Source organism: Mandrillus leucophaeus, unplaced genomic scaffold (assembly GCF_000951045.1).
Source record: "Mandrillus leucophaeus isolate KB7577 unplaced genomic scaffold, Mleu.le_1.0 Scaffold206, whole genome shotgun sequence".
In the NCBI taxonomy this organism is placed as follows: Eukaryota; Metazoa; Chordata; class Mammalia; order Primates; family Cercopithecidae; genus Mandrillus; species Mandrillus leucophaeus.
The window spans coordinates 231,220-242,176 of record NW_012102099.1 but is presented as its reverse complement, the minus strand read 5'-3'; the positions used below and the strand labels follow the sequence as shown (position 1 = coordinate 242,176).

Here is a 10,957-nt window from a genome sequence, read left to right as displayed (position 1 = left end):
AAATTCTCAGGCACTTCTCCCCTCAGGGTGGCAGAGTGACCCTGGCAAGCGAAGCCTCTTGTCCAGTGGTTCTGACAAAATTACCAAGGCTTGGATGTAGTTTGGGTCACATGACCAACTCTAAGCCAGTCACTTGACTGAGAGATGGAATATGCTCTGATTGGCCAGGCCTGGGTCATAGACTCACCCGAGGGACTTTGGGTTCAGTCCATCTGAATGACTTGGAATCAGAGTGGAAAATGGAGGATGTGTTACTGGAATACAGAATAGAAGGACAGAGCCACCAGATGGTCATCACATGGCCTGTTCTGGTGCTAACATATGTTAGTGCCTCCTGGAGATTGTGCAGGGGAGGGGGTCGGGGGAAGGGCTCCTGCTCTGTGTCCTGCAGGGACCTGAGACTGACCAGTTGGGCTGTAAACCTCTGCATAGCTGGCCTTGGGCAGGAGCAATAGACACAAATGGGGGTCCCAGAGGGAAGAGTCAGGACCAGTCTACCGGTTTGAGCTTTGAGAAATCATGTGCTGTAATGAAAGGTGGTGAGTGTCCCATCACAGGCAGCAAGCAAGCAGACTCAGGAGCACCTGGTCTGAAGACTGTAGAGGGAACTCCTGCATCAGGGGGGCATTGGGGTGCTTGGGACCCCCTTCTCCAGGGCCAGGGCCACTGGCTCTGATGGTTCTTTCCCCTCCCCACCTGGCTTGCTTCCCCACTCTCCCACAGATTACTGAGCTTGTCCCGGAAGTCCTCATCGATTGGCAACTTCAATGTAAGTGTCCCAAGTGCTCTTGCCTGGTCCAACGTGAGGACAAGACTGGGCCTATTCTCCCTTGGAACTGCAGGGCCGAGGCCCTGAAATGGAGGCAGATGAACAGAGCAAGGCCACTGTGAGGCCTGGCGCACCTGACTTGCCATGTGAGCTCAGAAAAGTCCCTTAGCCTCTCTGAATCCCTGTTTCCTTTTCTGGATAGAATCTGGACATCTCCCTGGATTGGTTTTAAAAACATTGTCATCAACAGTGGCAGCCTGGGTTGGCCTTGGTTGGCCAAGCTGTTATTTTTATTAGTCTCTGTAGCCTCAGGGCCCAACACAGAACCTGACGCCAGTAGGTGCCAACACCGCCATCACTTACTCTGCAATCGTATGCTTTATCCAACCTCTTTTAATCCTCATGGAAACCCTCACCTGGGAGCAGGTGTGATTACAGTTCACTTTCAAAGATGGGGAAACTCAGCTATAGAGAGGTGGTAAGTGAGTGACTCATCAAAGCTACTGAGTTTCTATAGGATCAGGAGTGGGGTCCACAAAGCCACCTCTTGTATCCTGAGGTTTCCTGTTCCTGCACGATGGGTCAAAGCCCCTCATGTCATAGGTACTAAGCAGAGGTGATGGGCATGGGTCTACCGTCCAAACAGAGCCAAGGCCAGGCCCAGTTTTGATGCCAGCTGGACAAACCATTTGGTGTCTAATATTCACTTCTGTGGTCCCCAGGCCTAGCCAGAGAGGACCGAAAAGATCTGTTGAATGCTATTGGACTGAATGGAATGTGGATATTTTCTCTTTCTTTCTCTCTCCAGGAGAAGGAATTAACTGGCTTCATCACTGACTATCTCGAAGAAGCCTACATCCCAGTTGTCAATGGTGAGGGCTCCAAAAGGCTTTGGACCATGGTGCCAAGAAGCACTTCAAGCAAGAAGGGATGCCACCTGGGTGGTCTCAAAGCCCTATCACTGGATCCAGATGGGGGAAGCTAAAAGGGGGTAGAAGATAATTGCTGAATCTTTGAAGTGAATATAGTCTTAATGTCACCTGTCTGAAGACAAATGTCTCTCCCACAATTTGGGCTCTGACGCGGCCCGGTATCATAACCCTACATCTTGACCTGGGATGTAAATACATGGCAAATCAGGCTTATTAGCTCTTTGCCTGTACAGCTGGCAGGCATCATGAATCAATCACTGCACTATTTTCCACTATCCCTACCCCAGGCTGCCACTCTTTAATCAACTGCACAGCAGTCAGACTGATATGACTCTTACTCTATTTCTCAGATGTGCTCCAAGTGGGGCTCCCGCTCCCGGACTTTCTGGCCATGAATTACAACCTGGCTGAGCTGGATGTAGTGGAGGTGAGAGGAGGGGCTGGGGAAGGTCATGTCAATCAACACTGTCAGCCAATGAGTGATGAGCAAGAGGCTACCTCTCTCAAACTGGAAGGGGTAGAGCCTGGGAGGGCAGGTGGCCATCAGTATAATCCTGCCCTTTAAAACCTAGAACCCTCCTTGACCAGGGATTCCGTAGAAGGATACTTGGACTCTGCTACTTTGTTGTTCTGCCATCTTGGGCCAATTACTTCACCTCTCTCTGTGTCTCCATTTTCCGGTGCTTAAAATGGAGATGATAATACAGATATTGTCCTCATAGAGCTGTTATTATGCTTCATTGAGATAATTTACCTAAAGGCACATAGTAAGTACTCAATAAATATTAGCTTTGCATTGCATGCCAGCCTTTGAGCTTGGAGTGGTAAATGTACATTTTTCTTACTTGATCTCTCTGCTCTGGGAGGTGGGGGTGCTTGTCCTCACTTAACAGTTGAGAAAATTGAGAGTAAGAGAGGTGAAGAGACCTCCCCAGGGTCACAAGGGAAGTCTACTTCAACCTTTGCTTAAACGCCACACTGGTTTCCATGTCCTGGCAAGAGGCCCAGTTCCATCCCTGGGCCTAGGTGGTCCCTGGTCATTGCTCGCCTATCCCTTTGCCTTTTGTCAGAATGCCCTGATGCTGGACTTGAAGCTTGGCTGACCATGGCAGGACTTCCCTGCCAGCTGCCTGCTTACCACCAACCGCCTGCACCCCATGGAGGAGCCCCCCTGATTGGAGCCAGGTGGGCCTGGCGCCCTACCACTTGTGGTTGCTTCCTTTGACAAGGAGTGAATGGATCAGGTCCGGGCTGGAGCCTTGCCAATAAACAGGAGAAAGGCTCTTACAAATATCTGATGCTTCGATCTCTTTATTTTTTTAAGTGACAAATCTGTGTGTGGCTATTCTTTCCCTTTGGTGGGCTTTGGGGTCTAAGACCAGCTTGGGATCTGGAGGGCAGCTGGTCACAGCTTGGGGGAGTTCTTGAGCACATACTGAGTACCTGTTCAATGCCATGCCCAGGGCTTTACTTACACCATCTCATTTAATCTACACAATAACTCTATGGGTGGAGGGCAAGTGTCATCCCCACCTTACAGATGAGGAAATTGAGGCACAGAGAGGCCAACTCCCTTGTCCAAGGTCTTACAGTTTAGCAAGTGGCAAAGCTCTTCCTACCTTAGCTATGTGCAAAATCTTGGCAGCTTAAAGATGGCTCTATTCACTTGGAACCTGTTACCCCAGGAGCCTTTCCTGTGTCACCTTCTTTAATCCTCACAGCAGTTGACAGGGGTGGGAACTGTCCCCATTGCACTGATGAGATTGAGGCTCAGAGAGGTGGAATGACTGGCTTAGGCCACCTGGCAAGTCAGGAGGCAGAGCTGGGATTGGAATTCAGGCTGTGAAGCCAGCTTGCCTGGGTTCAAATCCTGCCTCTGCCTTCTCTTTGCTGCATGTCCTGGGCAAGTCACATCACCAATCTGAGCCTTCGTTTCCTCACCTGTAAAATGAGAATGATGACAGTACCAACCTCAGACCAACCTCAGCAGAGTTGTGAGGATCACATGAGTGAAATCATAAAAGGTGCTTAGCACAGTGCTTGGCACACAGTAAGTGCTCAACAGATGTTAGTCACGGGTGGATTTTTGAGTCAGAGAGCTGTGCACAAGTGTTTCTGTGTTGGCGTGTGGGCAGGTAACCATGTGGCCCTGAACCAGTGCACGTATCAGTGTATGAATGGCCTGTGGATGAGGTGACCTGGCGGGAGGGTCTGTGCAGAGGCAGGGCCAAGAGTGGAGGTTTGCGTGCATCTTCAAAGACAAGGCACTCCTCCACAGGAGGAGGTGGAGAGAACCTCCTGGCACAAGCCAGGAATATGGCAGGGTCGGGCTTGCAGCTCTTCACTTCGAGTCGTCTCCCAGCACGATGTGATGGAACAGGCTGAAGAGTTCCTTGTGCCTGCTTGTCTTCACCTCGAAGGATGCGGACTCTGAGTTGGTGGCCAAGGCAAAGGGAATGTTGTGTTTCCGCAGGTGGAGGATGAGTTTCTCAGCCCCTGGCATGAGCGCCACGGTGGGGAACACGTCCCTCGGCCTGGCTTGCCTTTCTTCCAGCAGCTCCTCCTTGGACACCAGGAGCCGCAGGACGTCCACGACCACCTGTGCCACCTCCAATGCCTTCTTACCCATAACCAGGGACTTCACATCCCAGATGTATTCCTTTTCATAGCAATCACATATGTCTTGAAACACCACTGAACGGAGTTGTTCAGTATCCAGAAGCAGGCCGTCCACATCGAAGAGGAGGTGGGCAGCAGGCCACAGGGGTACAGCCATGACACCTCTGCCTTGGGTCGCGTCGAGGCAACCAGGAGGTGTGCACGCACCCACCTGCCCCGCGCATGCGCACTGCGAGTTCCCACAAAGGACTTCTAAGCCCGCAAATCAGTGTCCCTTGCTAGAATGTCTTTTAAAAAAATCTAGGCTGGGCGCGGTGGCTTAAGCCTGTAATCCCAGCATTTTTGGGAGGCTGAGGCGGGCAGATCAGGAGGTCAGGAGATCGAGACCATCCTGGCCAACATGGTGAAACCCCGCTTCTACTAAAAATCCAAAAATTAGCGGGGCTTAGGTAGTGCACGCATGTAATCCCAGCTACTCGGGAGGCTGAGACAGGAGAATCACTTGAACCCGGGAGGCGGAGGCTGCAGTGAGCCAAGATCGCGCCACTGCACTCCAGCCTGGGTGACAGAGCAAGACTCTGTCTCAAAAAAACACGTATAACTTTGGGGAAAAAATGTATCATGGGCCTCCTATGATCAACTGGTGCCCCGGCCCTGGAAATTATGGGGATGGTGGCTATGTGTGTCCATATGTCTGTTGGGGTGTGTGTGTGTGTGTGTGTGTGTGTGTGTGTGAGAATGTCTGTCTCCCTGGGGTGAGGCTCTGGATGTGGAAGATTGGGGGCGTCTTTGTGAGTGGGTCTGTGTCTGGGCACATACATGTGTCTGTGGGTGGTGTGGTGTAGCCAGAGGCCTGATCAGGTCAGTGCTGCCCTAGCCATGGGGCCCTGGCAGGTACACCCTGTCCCAGCCTGGGCCAGGCCCATGCCACAGAGGAGGGAGGGCCCCTCTTGCCTCGTCCCGGATGCCAGGGCCGTCCCCTTGTCCCTCACCGTGAGCTCTAATCCTGTTACTCATCATCTCCCCAGCTCTGGGACAATGGCAGCCTTGAGGGAGGCCTGGCAGGTGCAGACGCCGGGTAATCCATGGGCTGCTGATGCCTGGCCCTGGGCATGCCAGAGACACCCCTCCACCCCCAACCCCACTTTTGGATGTTCCCACAGCATACATATGGCTCCCTAAAGTCTTGCTGCCACCCTCTCCAGGCTCAGTGTGCTGATGGGGAAGCCAGGGCACAAGCTGTTAGGGTTTGAAGACCCGGCTTCTTGCCAGGCCTTCGGTACTGTGAGGCCTTGAACAAGCCACAGCTCCTCTCTGAATCTCAGTTTACTCATCTTTACAGTGAGGAAGGGGTTAGATGCTCTGACCTCTAATCTGACGTCAACAGTCTTTGAGTGGTCAGTTCCTCCAGATTCACCCTGAGCAGAAAATGTGGGCTGGACCAGCAAGGGAGCCCTACTCCATGACCCCACTCCCTGGAGAGGCAGTGATACGAAGTCTGCTGGGCACTGCTCACCTCCCAGACTCCTCCAACCCCAGATAAGGAAGTGGAAGCCCAGAGAGATGAAGTTATTTGCCCAAGGGCACATGGCACACGTGGAGCTGGGCTTGAACCCTGTCTTCCTCAGTCCAAGTCTCTTCCTCGCTCCTTCACACCACACTCAGCAGTGGAATGCAGTGTCCTCCTTTCAAGAAACTGAGGCTCAAGCCCACAGAGTGAGAAAAGGGCAGAGCCAGGTCTTCGGTCCTGGTCCCACAGCTATTGACCCCCAGGGACTTGCCAGACAGCATCACCCTGGGAAAATGAAGACCACACAACGTTCCCTGCACCTGTGTTCATGCCAGTCCCCACCTACCTTGCCTTCTCCCTTCTCAGCCCACTCTCAGCTCGAGTAGCATGGGGAAGCCTCCCAGGGATCTCACCACCATCTGCACCCTTGGCCCCTCTCCCTTGATGCCCTAAAGTTCATTTCTAGGATACCTGTCCTCACGGCCATACCGATTAGGTGAGGGTGGCCACGTTTAATATGAGCCCATCTTGCAGATGGGAGAACTGTGGCTCTGTGAGTTAAGTCACTCAATTGTGAGTGACAGAGCCAGAATTTGGACCCAGAAATTTTGACTTCAGAACCTTCACTCTAGGAACTAGTGCCCCAGGGTATTTTTCCTCATCAAGTCCCTCCCCTGCTCTAATCCCTTCCCTTGCTCCCCATCACCCTCACCAGGGATCTCAAAAGCGCTGCACATCGCATTGCCTTGGGGGCTTGTTAAACGTCCCCCTAGGTGCTTGTCAGTGGAGTCAGGGTTGCCAAAGGTGGCCCCAGGGTATTTTTCCTCATCAAGTCCCTCCCCTGCTCTAATCCCTTCCCTGGCTCCCCATCACCCTCACCAGGGATCTCAAAAGGGCTGCATATCGCATTGCCTTGGGGGCTTGTTAAACGTCCCCCTAGGTGCTTGTCAGTGGAGTCAGGGTTGCCAAAGGTGAGGCCAAGAGATATGCATTTTAATGAATCCCTTCCTGTGGGAAGGCCCAATCCCTGACCCGGCTTTGGTGCATGAGGGGATATAGGGATGCCTGAGGAGCTTATAGGGGCATCAGAGTCCCCTGTGGTGTGGGGATCAGGAAGGAGGAGGAGAGACGAGGCAGGCCAGAAACTAGGTAGCATTTTCCTCTCTTCCAGGAGGCTAGGCTGGGCGGTGGTAAGACAATGGATGTTAGACAGGCTGGCTGGACTCCTGTGTGACATCCAGCAAGCTAGTTACCCTTGCTGAGCCTTAGCTCCTTGAGTGTAAGAAGAGGAAATAATAACAGCACTGACCTCACTGGGTCTTTGTGATGACTAGATGTGCTCACATACAGCAGGTGCCTTGTGCACGGTATGTGCTCAATAAACACTAGTGTTAGCTTTCTTTTCTCTTCCTTCAAACAAATGCCTTAAAAACATTGGGGATGCCCAGCACAGCTGAGGCTGTGGAGTAGCAGCAGTGACCATGTGCAGTGGCATAATGCTTGGGGGAACTGTAGCCATAGAGAGTATGGCTAAACATGTACATGCATGCTGTGCTCCAGCAATTCCGCTCCTTGTTATTTACCCAAAAGAAATGAAGAATAAAAACATATGCCCAAGCTGAGTGTGGTGGTTCATGCCTGTATTCCCAGCACTTTGGGAGGCTGGGGTGGGAGGATCACTTGAGGTCAGGAGTTCGAGACCAGCCTGGCCAACATAGCGAAACTCTGTCTCTACGAAAAACAAAAATTAGCCGGGTGTGGCAGGGTGTGCCTGTAGTCCCAGCTACTCGGGAGGCTGAGGCAGGACAATCGCTTGAGCCCAGGAAGAGGAGGTTGCAGTGAGCTGAGATCACACCACTGCACTCCAGCCTGGGTGACAGAGCAAGACTCTGTCTCAAAAAAGAAAAAAAAAGTCCACCAACAAGAGTGTTCATAGCAGCTTCATTCATAATAGCCAACACCTGGAAAGCCCAGGCACTTCTGGACACGAGAACGGATAAACACACTGTGGGGATTCACACAGTGGAGTAGTACACAGCAAGGAAGACCCAGTCACTGCCTCACACAACGGAAGCGAGAAAGCCGTGCACATACAGCACACTGCAATTGCACTTAGTGACCCCCAGGAACATGCTGGACTCAGCACTGGGTTAGCAGTCAGGACAGTGGTCACCCCCAGGTGGGCAGTGACCTGGAGGGGACACAAAGAGGGCTTTGAGAGGGCTCCATTTGTAAAAATTCATCACACTGTATACTTGTGATCCGTGCCCCTTTTTGTGTACATGTTTTAGATTTTAGTAAAAAGTTTATTTTTTTAAAAAGTGTGGTGTGGTTGAGTAACCTGGCCCAGGGCCTAAAGTCATCAGCATGAACATTGTAGGGTGAGGGCTTTAGAGATGATTGAGGTAAACAAGGCAAATGTCGTCCTTCTTCTCCATCTCAGCGGGCAGAGGTTCAGGGCCCCACGCAGAAGACAGACCCACAGACTCACAGAGCCACAGACACAGTGACAGCTTGGCATGTCACAGATTCTGAGAGAGGAAATCCCAGGGGAATGTGGGAGCTCAGAGGCGATACGTCATGCAGCCTGGGGCTCATGAAGGCTTCCTGGAGGAAGGGATGCCTGAGCTGGTGCCTTCAGAGGAATTGCCAACGAAAGCCAAAGTCAGTAAATCCATACAGTAGGTTCCAAGGCCTCATCACACATTGTTGGCCCCTTTTCTGTTACCCTCCTCCAGTCACATGGCCCCACTGCTGTTCCTGGAACACCACCCTAGGCCTTTGTGTGGGGGTCCCTCTGGTCAGCAGGCTCTTTCCAGACAGCCATCTGACTCCTTCCCTCTTCTCCTTCGGGTCAAAATCACCCCTGATCCAATACAAGGCCTTCCCTGACCGCCCTATTGAAAATGGCACCCACTCCCCACACTCCTGAGCCACTTCCCTGCTTTATTTTTGTCGTTAGCTTCTAACTTACCGCATTTTTTCTGAGATGGAGTCTCACTCTGTCGCCCAGGGTGGAGTGCAGTGAGGCAATCTTGGCTTGTTACAACCTCCGCCTCCAGGTTCAAGCGATTCTCCTGCCTCAGCCTCCCATGTAGGTGGGATTAAAAGTGTGCACCACTATGCCTACTTATATATATATACACGTGTGTGTGTGTGTATATATATATATATATATATTTTTTTTGAGATGGAGTCTTGCACTGTCACCCAGGCTGGAGTGCAGTGGTGCGATCTTGGCTCACTGCAAGCTCCACCTCCCAGGTTCACACCATTCTCCTGCCTCAGCCTCCCAAATAGCTGGGACTACAGGCAACCACCACCACGCCCAGCTAATTTTTATATTTTTTGTAGAGACGGAGTTTCACCATGTTGGTCAGTCTGGTCTCGAACTCCTGACCTTAGGTGATTCACCCGCCTTGGCCTCCCAAAGTGCTGGCATTACAGGCATGAGCCACCGCACCTGGCTAATTTTTATATTTTTAGTAGAGATGGGGTTTCACCATGTTGGCCAGGCTGGTCTCAAACTCCCGACCTCAGGTGATCCACCCGCCTTGGCCTCCCAAAGTGCTGGGATTACAGGCGTGAGCCACCGCGCCTGGTCCCAACTTACTGTATTATGTGCTTATTTGTCCCTTTCAGAGCTGTGCTGTCCAACACGACAGCCAATAGCCACACAAGGCGATTGCCTGAAATGTGACAAGTCCAAATCTTGGTGTGCTGTAAGCAGATTTTGAAAACTTAGCATGAGAAAAAGAGAGTAAACCCCATTCATAAGTTTCTGTTGGTTATATGTTAAAAGAGAATATTTTGGATTTGATGGGGGTAAATACACTAGACTACTATAATTAATTTCACCTGTTTCTTTTTACCTTTCAAAGAATGTGGCTACGAGAAAGTTTTACATTGCATTGCATTTCCACTGGAATGGAATCCTGGCTCCTTCGGGCAGCGGAGTTTGTTTCTTTTATTTACTGCGACCTCCCCAACATCTAGCAGACAGTGGGTGCCTCACAAACGCCTGCAGTGGAGTGAATGAATGCGTGCATTTCTCGTTGCTGTCATCTGGACCAGCCTCGGAAAGGGGACAAAGCTCTGGAATTCTGGGAATACCGAGCCTTGGTAGGTGGGGGTGGAGTTGACGCCCCTGCCCCAAGTGTGCCCCGAGTCCCTGTCTCCAGGCCCACAGCCCTCTCCATGTGAGGCCTGGGGTGGGGGGTGGCGGAGGGTAGAAGACCCAGCAGCTTTAGGTCCCTTCCTTCCCTCCCTAGGCCTTTGCTGGCTGAGGAAGGGTGGGGGGTTGGCAGGGTGGATTCTGTGCCACTGGAATGGCTCTTGGGGAGCCTTGGAGGGAGCCCAAGAGATGGCTGAACGGGTAGGTGGCAGGGCCCCACACCTCACCCCTGGCTCTGAGGGAGGTGGCTGCCTGTGCAGTCCCCAAGCCTTCACTCCCATTCCTGGGCACCGACCCCAGTCCCCTCACTCTCCTCTAAGCAGGAAGGCTTAGCCCAGGCCCTCGGGGAAAACCGCAATTTGCTTCTGACATGACATATTGATGGGTTTCTGGCGGCCGTGGCCCTTTTGTGTCCTCAGAGCCGCGTGGGCATATAAGGGCCGCCCCTCAGCTCGGGTGGGTGGAGGAACTGACAGGAGGCCGGGAGCCCCCATCCACCCCTTGTGGAGCTGCAGGAGCAAGGGTAAGACAGCTTGAGGCAGCCCTGGGCTCGTCCTGCTGCCCAGCCATTGACCCCACCACCTTCTGCCCTCCCGTATGACTGATGGGCACGGAAAGAGCTCACCTGAGGAGGAACTCACCCTAGGAGGGTACCAAGAGGGTGGGTGAAGAGAAAAACCATGTTCCAGATCTGGGGCCGAGAGAGAGGCAAAGACTTGTATACATTCATAGCCGGAGGGGTGGGCTGTGATCCCTGTGTATGGAGAGAGTTCCAGGAGCGCCCATGTTTCTCCTGGCCAGTGACATGCTGCTGAATGTCTATCTGCTGCCTCCTCAGCAGGGACCCCCTTCTGACACACAACCACACACAGAGGCCTTAGACAAGGTCCCTGCCTTCATGGAGTTTACAGGGAAGAGAAACGAGGACACAAACAGATGCAAAACTGCAAATG

The 10,957-nt window shown here is 52.4% G+C and overlaps 1 protein-coding gene and 1 pseudogene across 1 annotated transcript in view; one reads left to right on the top strand and one right to left on the bottom strand.

The window, feature by feature from the left end:
• Window positions 1-2,804, top strand: part of BPIFB6 (BPI fold containing family B, member 6) — a 12,310-nt gene extending 9,506 nt beyond the window's left edge. The window contains exons 11-14 of the mRNA XM_011979872.1: window positions 724-769; window positions 1,578-1,641; window positions 2,052-2,128; window positions 2,772-2,804. Coding sequence (XP_011835262.1) covers window positions 724-769; window positions 1,578-1,641; window positions 2,052-2,128; window positions 2,772-2,804 — 220 coding nt within the window. The remainder of the gene's footprint in view (window positions 1-723; window positions 770-1,577; window positions 1,642-2,051; window positions 2,129-2,771) is intronic.
• A 969-nt stretch (window positions 2,805-3,773) lies between these two features.
• Window positions 3,774-4,477, bottom strand: LOC105539543 (annotated as a pseudogene).
• Window positions 4,478-10,957: the final 6,480 nt, after the last annotated feature.